The sequence below is a fragment of the Hyla sarda genome, chromosome 4 (assembly GCF_029499605.1).
Source record: "Hyla sarda isolate aHylSar1 chromosome 4, aHylSar1.hap1, whole genome shotgun sequence".
Lineage (NCBI taxonomy): Eukaryota > Metazoa > Chordata > Amphibia > Anura > Hylidae > Hyla > Hyla sarda.
This window is the reverse complement of record NC_079192.1, coordinates 285,533,242-285,551,604: the sequence shown is the minus strand read 5'-3', so window position 1 is coordinate 285,551,604 and position 18,363 is coordinate 285,533,242. Positions and strand designations below refer to the sequence as shown.

At 42.7% G+C, this 18,363-nt stretch overlaps 1 protein-coding gene across 10 annotated transcripts in view; it reads left to right on the top strand.

Moving 5' to 3' along the window:
- The window catches only part of METTL25 (methyltransferase like 25), a 260,766-nt gene that overhangs the window by 54,909 nt on the left and 187,494 nt on the right, over window positions 1-18,363 (top strand). For 9 of the 10 annotated variants that reach the window (XR_008892719.1, XM_056574422.1, XM_056574426.1 and 6 more), the window contains one exon: window positions 2,672-2,883. Coding sequence is in view for 8 of the 10 variants with exons in the window: in XM_056574422.1 (XP_056430397.1) it covers window positions 2,676-2,883 (208 nt within the window). In the remaining 2 variants the exon portion in view is untranslated. Of the gene's footprint in view, window positions 1-2,671; window positions 2,884-15,082; window positions 15,101-18,363 lie in introns of those variants that run through there. The other variant, XM_056574431.1, reaches the window with a different exon arrangement.

Sequence of the window (18,363 nt, the reverse complement as noted above, 5' to 3'; positions counted from 1 at the left end):
ACAGCCTTTGGCTGTCCGGGCATGCTGGGAGTTGTAGTTTTGCAACAGCTGGAGGCATACTGTTTGGAAAACACTGCTGTACTGTATACATAGGGAGCCGCAGTCACTGCCCTTACACATACACTGTGTGTACACAGGATCACATAGAGCTGTGGTCTTCAACCTGCGGACCTCCAGATGTTGCAAAACTACAACTCTCAGGCTGTCCGGGCATGCTGGGATGTGTAGTTTTGCAACATATGGAGGTCCGCAGGTTGAAGACCACTGACATAGAGCTACAATGACAGAATAAAAGATCTTAGGCTGCATTCATATCTCGTTTTTGCAATGCGGTCCCCGTATCATTTTTTTTTGTAAAAAAAAAAAAAACGTATGTCTCAAAACTGGAATGAACCGTATACAACCGTGTAAAACCATATATACCTCTGTACGGTTTGAAAACGGATGTCCGGTTGCATACGGTTTAAAAAGTTGAGAAAAAAAAACGGATACAGTTTTATGTTTGTCCTTAATTAAATAAAGTTCTTCTTGTTCTATTTGTGGGAAGAACTTTCGGTGTGCACTGCGTATGTGCAAACTGCACAACCGTATTGTGCAAACCGGATAGAACCGTACGCACATACGGTTCTCATAGACCACCATAAAAAAATAAAAAAAACGTAAACGGGTTGTATCTGGTTTTTCACCCGTACATAAAACCGTAGTAAACTACGGTTTTGTGTACGGGAAAAAAACGGATAAAACCATAAGTGATGCAAAACGCACACAACTGGATGCTACCGTTGGCTTTTTTTTTTTTTTAATGAAATGTCTATATATACGGTTTGCAATACGGTTCCATACGCTTTTTATTTTTCTGAAAGCGGATACGGGAACCGTATTGCAAACACGAGATGTGAATGCAGCCTTTTTCTATCTTCTCTAGTATTCCCTGTTATCACCTATTACTGTTCTCACTGACATGTCTCCTATGATCTCTATGTTATGTCCTGTTTCCAGTCCAGAATCACTGGCATAGGTGTGAGTGACGTGCAGCCCCTGGGAAAGCTGGGTGACAGAATGGTGGACATTGCTGCTTCCATACCCCCCAGCTTTTTCAGACTGCTAGTTTCCAGCCTAGGGAGTTTTTCTGGAGCAGACATGATAGATTTATGCGTCACCAGGGTGCCTCCAGCTGTTGCAAAAATACAATTCCCAGCATGCCTGAGCAGCCTTTGGTTGTCTGGGCTTGCTGGGAGTTGTAGTTTTGCAACAGCTGAATGTAACCTGGTTGGGAAACACTGGAGGAGATAGATGTAAGGTCTCTGGGGCCGCAACCAATCACTACCAGGGGTCCCAAGCCCCCCTTTTCTCATTTATGAGTACTGCAGCTCCAGTCAGTGTCAATGGGCTGAGTAAGACATAGTGGAGTACAGGGCTTGGCTGTTTCTGTCAGCACTATAGGCCAGTGTGCATGCATTGTGGGCTGGGGACCCCCGTTCTAATAATTGCTGAGGGCTCCAGATGTGGGGACCCCCCAGTGATCATGCACTTATTACATATCCATATACTTTTTATGTGAAGTTCTGTAAAAACAAGCAAAATTGTAATTATCTCCATTAGACAACATACTGTATACAACAGGCATAGGCAATCTTCAGCACTGCAGATGTCCTGGACTACATCTCCCATGATGCTCTTACAGCCAGAATGCGGCCAAAACATCATGGGAGATGAAGTCCTAAACATCTGCAGTGCTGAAGATTGCCTATGCCTGGTATACATCCCTTCCCTACATATGAAGTACGAGGATAGGCCATTAACAAAGCAGAGAGTTGGCATCACTGCCATTAAAGGAGAACTCCGGGATATGAAACTTATACCCTATCCTAAGGATAGGGAATACATTTCAGATCGCAGGTGGTTCGACCGCTGGGGCCTCCCGTGATCTCCCGTACGGGGCCCTCGGCTCTTTGCCGAAATAGCGTGTTTCGACCACCGCATGACGTGGCGGCCGACACGCCACCTCAATGCATTTCTATGGCAGAGGCTTAGACTGCTGAATGCAGCGCTCCGACTCCCATAGAGATGTATTGAGGGGGCGTGTCGGCTGCCGCATCTTACTTTGCTTGGATACGCCCCCTGGCCGCTGAATGCTGGGGCCCCGTATAGGAGATTGCAGGGACCCCAGTGGTCATACCCCCGCGATCTGATCCTTAGGATAGGGGATACGTTTTCTTATCCCGGAGTACGCCTTTAAGTGAATAAAACTTTTTTCTTAGTTGATTTACTATTGTGATCAACAGTTTTAATTTTTTTCATAACTTTAACTTGCATAGATATACATAGGATACTCCCATCTCAATATTCATGTCGTATCCTATAAATCGGCCATAAATGTCTGGTAAATGCTAGTATACCCATCTTGAGAATGAGGGCCTCCTGACCACCTTTCTCAGGCCAGACGGGCCAAGGTGCCCTCGTTCACAAGATAGGTGCAAATGGGACCCTCGTCAATCAGGGATTTCTGGCCTATCCTGCGGATGTACCATGAATGTCAAGATGGAGAAAATTCTTTATTGCTGGTGTATCAGTATATGTCGGTGATTCTTGTCATTCAGCTCAGTTTCTGAATTATATGTGATATTATTTCACCATTCTCCCTTTTGATTTCGGATTTCCTCTATTATAGGGAAATGTTTACTCACTTGACCACTCCGAGCGCAGGCAAAATAATCGAGTCTATGGGAAACTTGGTGCAGTTTTTGCAGATGACTGCACAGATTTCCGGGGCTCACACTGTGGAATTTTATACTGAAGATGTATGGAAGAGCCTTGTGGCTGTGTCTCCTGAATCTGTTCTTTCTATCTTCAGTCAACAGAAGCCTTGTTATGAGGAGAGAGGTAAGTAAACTCTTACACTGATAATCTGAGCAAAAGCCGAGACTTAAAGTAACCAATAATAATCTTTATATATACAGTACTTTACATACAGAGAGTGCAAACTAAATCACATATTATATAGGACAACAAGTTAAATAAATCTAAAATGACCCCAAGATAGCTGGTGTGCTGCCTTAGGCCAGTGTAATACGGACACGTCCTTGCCCAACCAGCAGTCTAATGACCTAAACTCACAGTATCATGGATCACTATGAAACTATCAAAATGGGTGTTTAGACCCATGGTCGGGCTGAGGCTAAAATACGGATATGAAAGTTTTTCCGTATTGTCTGAAACTGACCTAACAGTTATCAGGTACCACACGCTGAAATAGAAATGTCAGGCTTTGGTAGGTTAGTTTTTGATTTATTATCCGAGGACATGATGCCAGACTTGGCGGACAGACATTGACCAGTGTTTAGAGGTTTGATGGGTATACAACTCAGTGTCATCAACATAGAGAGGTATTAAAGGAAATCTGTCATCAGTTTCACCTGCACTAAGCTGTCGGTACAGACAGGTGACACTGATGACAACCACACTTACCTGGTCCTGTTCCGTGCTCCGGTTCTACCACTATCTTCCTCCGTTGCTTTGGTTCTGGCTTTGACTTGGAGTATGGGCAGTTCTTCCTGATGTTACCTCTACTGTTTCTTTGCTGGGTCCTGCTGTTCGCAAACTTTGGGAAAAACGGCGCATTAAAAAAAAAAAAAAGTGATTTAGACAAATGACTAAAATTGTTACATAGTGCTAGTCATTTGTCTAACAACTCTTAGAGGTACGGTTTACATGATGATAGTGAACAGAAGTGAGTATGGGTAAAGGACCAATGCTTCCTGGGGCTGGCATTTATTTTATTGCCTCTTTCCCCTCTGCTCCGATATGGCAGTCCACCTTGTGCCCACATCAGTAAAGGGGGTTTCATAAATATTTGAGGTGGGCTGAAATATTGCAGCAGAGGGGAAGGGGACTGGAATGCTCTGTTTGCCGGCTCCTGCCTCCATTGTACATACTGGTCGTATCTCAGGAATGGTCCTGGTAAGTGAAACATCATTTTAATCTGGTTCACCCACAAGATAACCCTGTGTATTGGGTTTAGTGCAGGTGATCTAGCTGTGTTTCACTTTAAATGGTGGCTGCCTTTTATGTTAATAAAGAAAGTTCCTGAAAGTTAAATCTAAAGTCACACACTTGACTTTGGAAGCAAGGAAGTTGATAAGTGTGCCGCCTTTTCATTTTAGCTGAAGTATAAAGCATTAGCACTGTGATAATATTGCCTCTGATCCTCCAGCTTGTAATATATGCACAGAATGATTGAATTTGCTGCTGATGTTAGAAGAGGTAATCTTCAGATTGCCAGGGCATGCAGAGTTATTCCATTTACAAAGCAGTGACTGGGACAAGGCCACGCTCTCTAGTCTTTTACTCATTTTTGAGACATTGTAATTAAACCTACATGACATGTATTATTTTAGTCTTGTCAGATTATTGATACATTTACTTAATACTGTACTAAATATCTCAGAAGTGAATAGTCATTTCGCCTGTTCAGGATAGTAGTTAAAATGTTCCTGTCATTAAAAAAATAAAATAAAATTATATATAAATAAAAACTTGGGACAAGACCTGTTCTAGACTTCTACCTATCATTAGAATACGCAAGAAGATGCATTTGGCTTGAGCGCTTTCTCTCCTCGCTGCCTCCTCTAAACAGGAACCAGGATCCATTGACTCCATACAATTTATCTCCTAAATCATTATAGCGATTACTTGAGGTTTAGCACTTGGCGTTTAGCACTTGGGCTTTTCACATGTCTCTGATACAGTCATGGCTGTAAATGTTGGCACCCCTGAAATTTTTCAAGAAAATTAAGTATTTCTTACAGAAAAGGATTGCAGTAACACATGTTTTGCTATACACATGTTTATTCCCTTTTGTGTGTATTGGAACTAAACCAAAAAAGGGAGGAAAAAAAGCTAATTGGACATAATGTCGCACCAAACTCCAAAAATGGGCTGGACAAAATGTTTGGCACCATTTCAAAATTGTGGAAAAATAAGATTGTTTCAAGCATGTGATGCTCCTTTAACCACTTAAGAACTCAGGGCGTACTGTACGCCCTGAGTCCGCTCCCTTTTTATAATGCAGGGCCACGGCTTCATAACCGGTCGGGCCCGGCCTCTAACAAAGCCCCGGACCCGTGGCCAATAGCGCACAGCACTGATCGCGGTGCCGCGCGCTATTAACCCTTTAGACGCGGCGTTCAAAGTTGATCGGCCCATCTAAAGTGAAAGTTAACTACTCACTGCTAGCTCAGTGGGCTGTTCGGGACCGCCACACCGAAATAGCGGCATCACAGAAAATCAGGCAGACACAAGGAGGGCCCTACCATTTGTCCTGCGTTGCCGATCAACGAATGACTGCTCAGTGTCTGAGATCCAGGCATAGGCAGTCAAGCGGCAGAATCATCGATCAGTGTTATCCTATAAGATACCATTGATCAATGTAAAGGATCAGTCAGTTAACAAACTTAAAGGGGTACTCCGCCCCTAGACATCTTATCCCCTATCCAAAGGATGTGAGATTGCTGCGGTCCCGCTGCTGGGGACCCACGGGATCCCCGCTGCGGCACTGCGCTATCATTACAGCACAGAGCGAGTTTGCTCTGCACGTAATGACAAGCAATACAGGGGCCGGAGCATCGTTACGTCATGGCTCCGCCCCTCGTGACGTCACTGCCTGCCCCTTTCAATACAAGCCTATGGGAGGGGGCGTGGCCACGCCCCCTGCCATATACTTGCATTAAGGGGACAGGCCGCAATGTCACGAGAGGCGGAGCCATGACGTCACCCTGCTCCGTCCCCTGTATCGCCCGTCATTACGCACAGAGCAAACTCGCTCTGTGCTGTAATGATTGCGCGGTGCCGCAGCAAGGATCCCCCGGCTCCCCAGCAGCGGGACCGCGGTGATATGACATCTTATCCCCTATCCTTTGGATAGGGGATAAGATGTCTAGGGGCAGAGTACCCCTTTAATAAAGATCATTTAATCCATTCCCAAATAAAAGTTTGAATAACCTGCCTTTTCCCATTTAAAATGTCGCAAATGTCCGAATTATAAAAATATATCGTTAATTAAATAGCAAGGTCAATGGCTTATGAGCAAAAAAATTCAAAGTTCAAAATAGCGTATTTTGGTTCACTTTTTATATCATTAAAAAATGGTTAAAAAGCGATCAAAAAGTCAGATCAATACAAAAATGGTACCGCTACAAACTTCAGATCACGGCACAAAAAATTAGCTCTCATACCGCCCCATATGCTGAAAAATAAAAAAGTTATAGGGGTCAGAAGATGACAATTTTAAACGTATACATTTTCCTGCATGTAGTTATCATTTTTTCCAGAAGTCCGACAAAATCAAACCTATATAAGTATAGTTTTAACCGTATGGACCTACAGAATAAAGAGAAGGTGCATTTTTACCGAAGAATGTACTGCGTTTTCACCATTACTGATTTTCACCATTACCAGTGGGTCCGCGGCTACTGACAGCATGCTTCATAGCTGTGCTGTAAATGTACGGCACTGTGCGTGAAGTTACTCGCTGCAGTGCTGTACATTTATGGCATTTGTCCTTAAGGGGTTAAAGGGAAACTGACAGTCTGTTTAAACCACACTAAACCCATTACACTGAGTTATAGTGCGGGTGAACAGCATTACAACAAGGGTTCAATCACATAGATCGATCCAGCCATTTAAAGCACAGCATGGACCCTCTGGAGGAGGTGGACCGACTCAGCTTGCATGCACACAGTCCATGTTCTTTCTTGCACATTGCACTAGCTAAGTTCTGCCCCCCCCCCCACTTCCTGTGTTTTGTCTTGGTCTTCCTGCTGCTATAGACACAAATCTCCTAACAGTGGACAGCAGTTTGCAGGAAGGCAAGAAATCCAATGGCCAGGACCTTTTTACAGCTTTTTTTATTTATTTTTTTGGAGTCATTTTTAGTTAATGAAGGGATTTTACAAATATGTTATGATCACATGGAGGGAAATTGTTTTTGACATGATCATTAAACAACTGATTTTCGGTCAGTAAATATGTTGTGACATCTCCATTGACATCTCAGTGAAGTAAGATTTATTCAGGTCAACTTCGCAGCTATTTCAATAAATAAAACATTAATGGTTTTTGGTCAGATAAAGCTGCTGTGCCTTCACACCTTTGTGTCATATGAGTGACTGTGACATCACAACTGGCCTATGGACAGTTAAGATGCTGTGGTTTTCTTTCAGTTTGCTGGGGTGACATTACACAGATGGTGTGCAATGAGGTTCATTCAGCTAAGCTACTGTGACATCACAAGTTGATTTCAGTCTGGTAATATGTGATGCCAGAAGTAGGTTTGTCAGGCCAGGTAGATTTCATAGAGTTAAAGGGGTTGTGCGCTGCACTGACTTTCGGAGCTCCGCTCACAGCATCCGGAAGTTCATTACTCCGAACGCTGTGTGCGGGCTTCCGTGTTCGCGGCCGCCGTGCATGACGTCATGCCCGGCCCCTCGCGACGTCTCGCCCGCCCCCTCGTGACGTCTCGCCCGCCCCCTCAACAAAAGTCTATGGGAAGGGGACGCGACCGCTGTCACAGACTTTGGTAGAGGGGGCAGGCGTGACGTCACGAGGGGGCGGGCGAGACGTCACGAGGGGGCGGGCGAGACACGCCCAGCGGCTGCGAACACGGAAGCCCGCACACAGCGTTCGGAGTAATGAACTTCCGGACGCTGTGAGCGGAGCTCCGAAAGTCAGGGCAGCGCACAACCCCTTTAAAGGGGTCCTCCGCTGCTCAGCGTTTGGAACAAACTGTTCCGAATACTGGAGCCGTCGCAGGGAGCTCATGACTTCATAGCTGCGCCCCCTCATTATATCACACCCCACCCCCGCAATGAAAGTCTATGGGAGGGAGCGTGACAACCGCCACACCCCCTTCCATAGACTTGCACTGAGGGGGCGGGGCATGAATTAATGAGGGGGCTGGGCTATGACGTCATGAGCTGCCTGCTCCAGTATTCGGAACAGTTTGTTCCAAACGCTGAGCAGCGGAGGACCCCTTTAATATGCTATGACATCACAACTATCTCCAGTCAAGTAGGCAACAGTGATATCATGAGACTGTTTAAGGGAATCTGTCACTATGACTTCATCTACACGCCTGGGCGTTTCAGAGAAATCAGATTTACAGTGCAGCCAGGTTCCGGGTGAGTAATCACAAGGGGTGGTCCCAGCGGCTGCTGCTCTCCACCCTGCAACGGCTGAGTGACATGTCTCTTCCTTTAAGCAATGCCTGCACCAGTGTTATGCTGCTCGCAGTTTAAGCAGCATGAAACTAGTGACAGGTTCCTTTTACATCAGGTAACATACCATATGTACCATCAGTATAGAATTATCAGGTTTTTCCTTGCATACATCAAATGTAAACCTACAACGTGATGTGAACACAGCCTTACTTAGAGCAGCCCTACTAAAAACTTCATGTTTCATTAGCTTTTTATACAGATTATTATGATATGTATGATTTATATGTAAAGCAAAGATAGGATTTCATGTAGTATGTAGATGACATTACTATTCTTCACTATTCAACACTTTTCTGAAACCGTCTGCAGTACAGGCAACAATTCACTGCAGAGGACTACCATGGTTTGATGTAGGTCAGAACACTAACTACGGTACTTTGTGTAGGAACAGGGTGCTGGTGCCTGTTTGGGTTGATATTTCTATAGTTTCTTTAATTCTGCTTTTTGTTGTCTGAATAAAATAGTTACATTTTGTGGTCAAATCTGTATTGAATGCTGGGAGGTTTCTTCTGATTTGACCCTGTAAGCATTTGGCTCTCACACTGACCTGTCATAATGCAGTGTGCATAAAGCCTTAAAGGGGTACTCCGGTGGAAAACTTATTTATTTATTTATTTATTTTTAAATCAACTGGTGCCAGAAAGTTAAACAGAATTGTAAATTAAATAAAATAGATATAAAAGGGTCCCATTCACCTCTAGACTAATACCAGAAAAACTGATACATGACGGTAATAGGATATTAAAATAAAATTGGAACTGTGCTTCAGATTTATGATGAAAATAAATTGTTTTTATTCATAGATATCAATATAAAATACAGCTACTATAATCTCTTAATCATAACAATCATAATAAAATATGAGCAATAACTCCTTACACAGGGCCCTTGTGTGGAGAGAATAATTGCAATGATAAAATATAGATGATTTAAAAAAAATGTAAAATATTATGATACCGCAGAGAAATGTCTTAGATCCAATGATCCAGCATAAAGGTGATGCAGTTAGGCAAATTAAGCATGTATCCAAGTCCGCTTTTATATAGATTTGTGCAGCATATATTTACCGGCTTATGGCAATAGACGTGCCGAGCTTTGGAGCTGTAATTCCTGGTCTTCCTATAGAGGCTGATATGCGCTGGCGTGCGCACCGGCGGCTGGTCCGCTGGCCACAGACCGAAACAATAAAAGGACACGGAGGTAGATGATCAAACTCCGATGGTGGAAACAGACCTCGTGGAGGACTTCTCGGGGTGTGACGTTCCCGGTGAATGCTGTTAGTGAGAGCGGTGGTAACCAAATGCTGGCAGCTGGAATAGTAGAAGCAATGATAGCTCAACATGAGCGGCTGGATGAATAGCAGAAAGTCCTTTGTTAGACTGCGGTACCAAAATGATAGCGGTGATGTTTGCGGTAAAAAAAATATACCTCTAGACTCGTTTCAGGGTACTGGATATTGACCCTTTCCTCAGTAGAAGTATCATGTTCTTGGAGCACAGTTCCTTTTATAGTTAGAACAATTGAAACAGGTGTATTGTGATATGGCACATAGTAAGAAACGGGATGGATCCATATATTCCTTATTTATCGGGGTATACCACGCACCGGCCTATAACACGCACCCTCATTTTACCAAGGATATTTGGGTAAAAAAAGTTTTTTACCCAAATATCCTTGGTAAAATGAGGGTGCGTGTTATAGGCCGGTGCGTGGTATACCCCGATACACCCCCAGGAAAGGCAGGGGGAGAGGGGCCGTCGCTGCCTGCTTCTCTCCTCCTGCCTTTCCTGGGGTCTAGAGCCCTACTGCCACCTCTTCTCTCCCGCTGGCTATCTGCGCCGCTGCCCGTTCCCTCCCCCTGACTATCAGTGCCGGCGCCGCATTGCTGGCGCCGATAGCCAGGGGAAGAGAAGCGGCGCCGGCAATGGGGCAGCGGCGCCGATAGCCATGGGGAGAGAAGGGGCAGCGGCACCCATTGCCGGCGCCGCTGCCCCGTTGCCTCCCTCATCCCCGGTTGTATAATTACCTGTTGCCGGGGTCGGGTCCGCGATGCTTCAGGCCTCCGGTGTGCGTCCCATGCGTCGTTGCTATGCACTGCACGGCGCGGCGCAATGACGAGTGGCGTCATTGCGTCTCGCAGCCCATAGCAACGACGCAGGGGACGCACACCGGAGGCCTGAAGCAGCGCGGACCCGACCCCGGAACAGGTAATTATACAACCGGGGATGGGGGAGGCAATGGGTGCCGCTGCCCCTTCTCTCCTCCTGTCTTTCGGCGCCGCTGCCCCATTGCCGGCGCTGCTTCTCTCCCCCTGGCTATCGGCGCCGGCAATGGGGCGCCGGCACCGATAGTCAGGGGGAGAGAACGGGCAGCGGCACCGATAGCCAGCGGGAGAGAAGAGGCGGCAGCAGGGCTCTAGACCCCAGGACAGGCAGGGGTAGAGAACCCGGCAGCGCTGGCTGTCTCTGCACCTGCAAAGCCGCTGCAGTTCATTGATTTAAAGCGCCCGCTTTAAATCATTGAACTGCAGCGGCTTATTGGCGTATAACATGCAGGTAGACTTTAGGCTAAAAATTTTAGCCTAAAAAGTGCATGTTATATGCCGATAAATACGGTAACTATATCAGTGTAGAGTTTTTAAAGACAATCTGAATTGTTACTTAACAAGGTTACTAAAAATATGGCAATAGTATGTATAATGTATGGAAATAGTATGTATAGATGGATACAATACAGACATAATCATAATAATTCACATAGCAGATTCTGAAAACAATACGATAATTATAATGAACATATACGATTAAATTAAAGTAAAAAAAAATAGAGACAGTATTAAATATAGGAAATAAAATTGAAAATAACAATACAAATGAATTTTTTTTTTATTTAAAAAAATGAAAAAAATGCAATATAAAATAAAATAATGTAAAATAAGATAAAATAAAATTAATATAAGGATTATACATGAATTGAACATAGAATGACAATAGTACAGAATATGATGCCCAAAAAGGTACCAAAAATATATTCATAACTTTTTCTCACAGCAGACTTTTATAGTGTGTGTTATGATGGTCTCCAGCGGGGGCCCGGAGAGAATAGACGGATACACGCTGGGGAGCACAAACACACACTATAGGAATCCAAATAGCTCGAATTCAGGCCATTTGGATCCAGGGAATTAAATTCATAGATTTTCTTGCTTTCAGCCTTGGACATACTGACTATATAGCTTCTTCCCCCCCCCCCCCCCCTCCAATCTTTCTTAATGGTCTGTATGTCTGTAAAGGAAAAGATTTGTAAAGATTTGTAAATTACTTCTATTAAAAAATCTTAATCCTTCCAGTACTTATTAGCTATTGAATACTACAGAGGTAATTATTTTCTTTTTGGAACACAGTGCTCTCTGCTGACATCTCTGTCCACTTTAGGAACTGTCCAGAGCAGCATATGTTTTCGATGTGGATTTTCTCCTTCTCTGGACAGTTCCTAAAATGGACAGAGATGTCAGCAGAGAGCACTGTGGTGATGATGTCAGCAGAGAGCTCTGTGTTCCAAAAAGAAAACAATTTCCTCTTTAGTATTCAGTAGCTAATAAGTACTGGAAGGATTAAGATTTTTTTATAGAAGTAATTTACAAATCTGTTTCACTTTCTGGCACCAGTTGATTAAAAAAAAAAAGGTTTTCCACCGTAGTACCCCTTTAAGTCAGGTGCATCTTTTTATTGTAGCTTTCAGTGCATATTTCTTATAGCCAAACCTAGGAGTGAATCCTAAAGGTAGGAAAATCCTAAAGCTGCCCAGTCAGCTGCCCATGAGTACGTACATATTGTCCATGAATGACCAAATAGAAATGTGAGCAGATGATATTATTGAGCACATTGTCATGCTTTCTAGGTAGGACCCACAGGATACCTCTGCCAAGTATTGCGTCAGCCCTCAAACAGCTGTATGTCCTCTCTATATTATTCCTTTTTCTCTCTGGATGCTATGTGTTTTTCAATCCCTGTATTTTTCATTCTGTATATTTTGGTGGCTACAGAGGAGCCTGGATGATGATTTTGCCATATTGTTTGTGTGCTGCAGTCTTATGGCTTATGGTGGAGTGGTATGGCACATTTACTAGGAGACCTGCACCTCTTAATAAGTCTGGCACATCTAACCAGGCTTTTTTTTTTTTAGCCCAAACATGTTAAAGGTTTAGATTGCCGGCCGGAAAATCCATCTATAGACTAATGCAATGAAAGGGTTAGACTTAAGTGACAGTCAGGAGGAAGGCGCAGGCTTCTGCCCACTTCATGGGGTTTAAACTTGCAGTCACAGAAGAGTTCAGGAGTGAGATCTGGTATGATCTGAACTTCTAACATGTCTGGGTAACGCATAAAAAGTTGTTCTAAATCACAATAATGCTTTAAAGGGGTACTCCGCTTCTCAGTATTTGGAACAAACTGTTCCGAACGCTGGAACCGGCGTCGGGAGCTTGTGACATCATAGCCCTGCCCCTTATGATGTCACACCCCACCCCCTAAATGCAAGTCTGTGGGAGGGGGCGTGATGGCTGTCACAGCCCCTCCCATAGACTTGCATTGAGGGGGCAGGACGTGACGTCATTAGTAGGCGGGGCTATGACGTCACAAGCTCCTGGCTCCAGTGTTCGGAACAGTTTGTTCCAAACGCTGAGAAGCGGAGTACCCCTTTAACACGGATGTCTTAATAAACCCCCTGTATTTTTGAATGATTCACATGCATACCCCTTTTTAATGTTATCATGCTTTTGATTAATAGTCAGGTCCCTGTCTTCCTGTGGTTTGTTCTATACTTCTGTGTTTGTTCCGTGGTAGAAAAATGTTTACATTGATATTTATTTATTTTTATCATTATGTATTTATTTGTTTAGTATTGTTATATCAGCAAAAAAAATTATTAAGCTGACCAACAGTTTAGCACACTTGTGAAACGAAACTGGCATACGGGTAAGTGTAAATTTGGTCATTTACCACATGATTCCAGTGTGTGGCAAACCCTTTCCCTGGCATCTGCGTTGGTTAAATTACCTGACTAAAAGCCACATGGGAGTTCTTTCAGTTTTAATGTGTGACTGTGCAAATATTTATATATGTATCATTAAAACACATAGGAAGATGAAAACGAGTCCACACAATTCAGATAAACAGGTGGGGGTACCAACAGTCTTTGAAAGAAATTGTTTTTTTTTTGTGTAATGATCTGATACACTTTCATTGTATATTGTGTATGTTTTGCTGTTAGAGCAGGAATGTTCTGAATAGTCCACTAGATGGTAGTATTGAGCAAGATTGGTAATACAGTACTGGGTTTCCTCCAGCAGATTGTTCTGCAGTCAAAGTCATCATTCTAAAGTGAAGGGGAGATAATGTGAAACTAGTCAAGTAATAACATTCCATGAATCTTTGTGTTAACTCCTGTTATATTTACTTGTCAGCGATGATGGGAAAAATGAATTGGAGACTGGCTGTAAAAACTCAATCTTCATATGTGGGTCTCTACTAAAGGCCCCAATTAAATTTCCATCTCTTCATACTATTATGGTGTGTTTCCACATTTACATGCAGTGTTTAAGCCAAAAAGATATAAGTCTCAGTGTTTTCTTTATGCTTGTGCTCTGTTTGTGATCTGTTCCTGGCTTTATCCTTATATACTGCAGTATAAAACTTTAATGTGGGAACACACCCTTATAGACAGTGATTCTGCACTGTGTTGTGAGTACAACTAAAATCCACACCAGTGATCTTTTTGATCAAATACAATTTTGGTGCAGTTCTAGCGCTTTGCTGGGCAGGGAACATGTCTGAAGGACCAGTCAATTACTATAGTTTACATTAGTGAGTTTGTGACAGTAGTAAACCTATCGTTATACACAGTATTATTACCTTGTAAACAAACCCTTTTTGCTCAGTGTAGTATTTATTGATCCTATATTATATACACTGAATAGCCACCATTACGTTCTAAGCAGACCTCATTCCATTTATACCAGCATCTGTACAATGCTCTAATAACTGTAAACAAGAGTGCACAATTGAACCGGGCAAACCTCCTCTAATATTGTGGATCAGTGAGTTAGAAAATAGTCTCCCATATGTGCCCATCCCCTGTGTGCCGCCCTCATAGTGAGAAGAACCCACTTTATGCCAACTTGACAACATGCTTAACCCCTTAAGGACCAAGTGTTTTTCTGTTTTTGCATTTTCGTTTTTTCCTCCTTACCTTTTAAAAATCATAACCTTTTCAATTTTGCACCTAAAAATTCATATGATGGCTTATTTTTTGCGCCACCAATTCTACTTTAAGACATCAGTCATTTTACCCAAAAATCTATGGCGAAACTGGGAAAATAATAATTGGGCGATAAAATTGAAGAAAAAACACCATTTTGTAAATTTGGAGGCTTCTGTTTCTACGCAGTACTTTTTTTCGGTAAAAATGATACTTTATCTTTATTCTGTAGGACCATATAATTAAAATGATACCCTACTTATATAGGTTTGATTTTGTTTTACTTTTGGAAAAAATCATAACTACATGCATGAAAATGTATACATTTAAAATTGTCCTTTACGGACCCTTATAACTTTATTTTTCCGCGAATGGGGTGGTATGAGGGCTCATTTTTTGTGCCGTGATCTGAAGTTTTAATCCGGACCATTTTTGTTTTGATTGGACTTTATAGCTTTTTATTCCTTTTCTTGTATACCCCTGCATGTATTCCATCTCGCTCTCCTGCATGTGAACCTGCTTCCACTATTCATGTGAAATAAAGAAGTCCCTGTTTCAAGAACCTGGTGAGTGCTCTGCATCTGTTCTACAATATATTTTCTACTGTACTGCTTTGCAATGGCGTGTTTAGCATCAGATGGACTACAGGTGTGACTTCCAGGGAACACACTAGAGCTTCGGGAAAGTGCCTTGTTTCTGAACAGCAGCAGGTGTGTGTCTTGTTTATTTTTATTATGTTTTTATATTTTTTATATGGAATTTGGGAAAACGGGAGTGATTTCAACTTTTAAAAAGGAAGGGGTTAATGTGTGTTTGTTTTTAAACTTTTTAAAAACTTTTTTTTTAACTTTTTTTTTTTACACTTTTAGTCCCATTAGGGGACTTTTAGGAGGAATCATTTGATTCCTCATACAGCTCAATATGGTTCCATAGAACCACATTGATCTGTGTGCTCTGCGTTCGATTGATATAGCCTGGCCTTATCCTTCTGAGCGCCGGAGCCGGCACAGGAGGAGAGGGGGCGATCCACCTCACTGGACCACCAGGGACAGGATAAAGGCACCTTTAGACGCCGCTGTCAGCTTTGACAGCGGCGATCTAAAGTGTTAATAGCTGGCTGCCGCATGTCGGCTATTAACGCCGGCCACCAGCTACAAGAATCACCAGTATGGCGCGGGCTCGAGTCGGGAGACTGCCTCATACCCCGTTAATCCCTTCCTGAAGCTGCCAATATTTTTTTTTTCGTTTTCTCTCTACAAGAGCCATTTATTTTATTTGTTTGTTTATTTTTTACAGTGAGACAACAATATCATGACTTGTGATTTGTGTGTTGAGTAGTATATATTAATGGTCCATTGTACATAAGTGATTTTGTTATACTATGGCAGTATTTTCGTTCCTCTACGATCCTTGAACATGTGACCTCATGTTCACTTATAATCACGTACAATATATTTCATTAAAGGGGTTATCCACCATAAGGTGATTTTAGTATGTACCTGGCAGACAATAATGGACATGCTTAGGAAGGATCTGCGCTTGTCTTGGGGATAAATGGCTATGTTGTGAGATTACCATAACACTGGCTAGCTTTTTTTTTAACTGGTATTTCCTGTTTAAGTTTTCTTCCTTGCCTACAAATCCCATAATTCCATTTTCCTCCCTCCCACACATCAGCCACCCCACCCATTGAAACATAAATGAGCTGCATCCATTCAAAAGACCTGTGGTTTTCAATCAGAGTGCCTACAGCTGTTGCATTAGTTGCAGATTGATCTCTCTCCCACCAAGCGATCCCTCCACCCATTGAAGCAGACAGGCTCCCTGATATCAGTGAGTCAGGTCTCGGCCGCACTGCAACCTGGGAAAAATCTTAGACAACAGTCATTTTGTATGCTGTTAAAAATAAATATTGGGGTAAAAAAATCACATAAGAATTGTGAGAAAACCGTCACACACAGGTACAGACACTATATTATGAATTACACTTTTATTGTTATACTATTACTCTCTGCCTTTCCCAAGGTGTAATAGGAAGATGAGAGAATTGGGGGTCTTCATTAAGCTCACAGCTGCCATAACTACCCACCGGCACCCTGCAATTGCATCAAAGGGGACAATTGGGTGACAGAGGGAGTTGTTTCCCTTTGTCAACCTCTTGGACATCGCAGTTGCTATCTCTGCTTCTAAATAGTTAAAAAGGCTGAACTTGGAGTGTTGGCTGCAGTCTCAGCTGCAGAGCCCGTTCCATTCATGTCCTCCCAGTTTGGAGAAGGTAAGGAAGCAATTTGATGCACGTGGCTGTATTGTGGCTCTGTGTTGTACACACGCATAAAAGGGCACCTATGGAAATTTTATGAGCCCTTACTTTTTTTCCTATGTAGTTTTAAATTCACATCAATTTTTTCTGTCAAGATTTTGTACAAACTGTACATAAAAAAAATGGCACAATGCCTTATTGGCAATTTGTATTTTTCTTAGAAGAAGTGCTGCTAGAGAAGAATATCGCCAACATATGACACCAGATGGAGCACTATACAGCGGCACACAGAGTAATATACCATCCTTAAATCCATGTTTTTAGTTTAATATAACCTCTCATTCTGAATAGCACATGACTGACCTAATCTATATGTCATGACTGTGAAGGGCTGCCACATGACCTAGTGCCATTATAGATTAAATGTCAGTGCTGCATACTGCAAATACTAGGATGCCTTCACACAATGGGGGAGATTTATCAAAGCATGTGTAGAGGAAAAGTAGAGAAGCGAGCTCCGTGCACTGATGACAGGGGGTGCTGCAGGAGAGATCGTGGGGATTCCCAGTGGCGGGACCCCCACGATCAGACATCTTATCCCCTATCCTTTGGATAGGGAGTAAGATGTCTAGGGGCGGAGTACCCCTTTAAGGACGGAACCTTGTGTATTACCCTGAAAGTGTTCTTGCCTTACTTCAGGGGTCTCAGTGGTGAACCCTATGAATTAGCTGCTCACCTGGAATAAAAGATAATCAAATATATCACCCATGAAACTGGGGTACATTGAGAGAATCCGCTGAAAAGCCCAGGGGTCACCAGAAGAGGCAGTACAATCCTATAGCAGAATCTACAGGGCAAGAAAAAAAAAACAACCCTTTGAAGCAGACGCTGCAGATTCATGGAAGGAAATTTCAAACATGCTGAATGATGTGACTTTGTTAAAAACAATAAGCTATCTCTAAACCAATGAACCTTTTTAGATAAATTCACATAATTCTGCATTCTAACAAATATCTTTTGTTCAAAGTTTTCTTCTATGAGTCTGCAGCGACTGTGACAAAGGGTTGTTTTCTTTCTTGTCATTTGGATCTCAAAGAGGAAGGGCTAAGCAGGAGTGAATCCACGTATAATTAAAACCGTGAAGTCATTTTGAGAAAACACATCCAAAACCACGCTCACTTATTCCGATAAAATAACCTAGAATTTATGTGATCACTTTAAATACAACAGCAGTGCAGTTTCAGATTCCCTCTAAGGGGGTACTCCGGTGAAAAACTTTTTTTTATTTTTTTTTTTAAATCAACTGGTGCCAGAATGTTACAGAAAGTTAAACAGATTTGTAAATTACTTCTATTAAAAAAATCTTAATCCTTCCAGTACTTATTAGCTGCTGAATACTACAGCGGAAATTATTTTCCGTTTGAAACACAGAGCTGTCTGCTGACATCACGAGCACAGTGCTCTCTGCTGACATCTCTGTCCATTTTAGGAACTGTCCAGAACAGCATATGTTTGCTATGGGGATTTCCTTTTACTCTGGACAGTTCCTAAAATGGACAGAGATGTCAG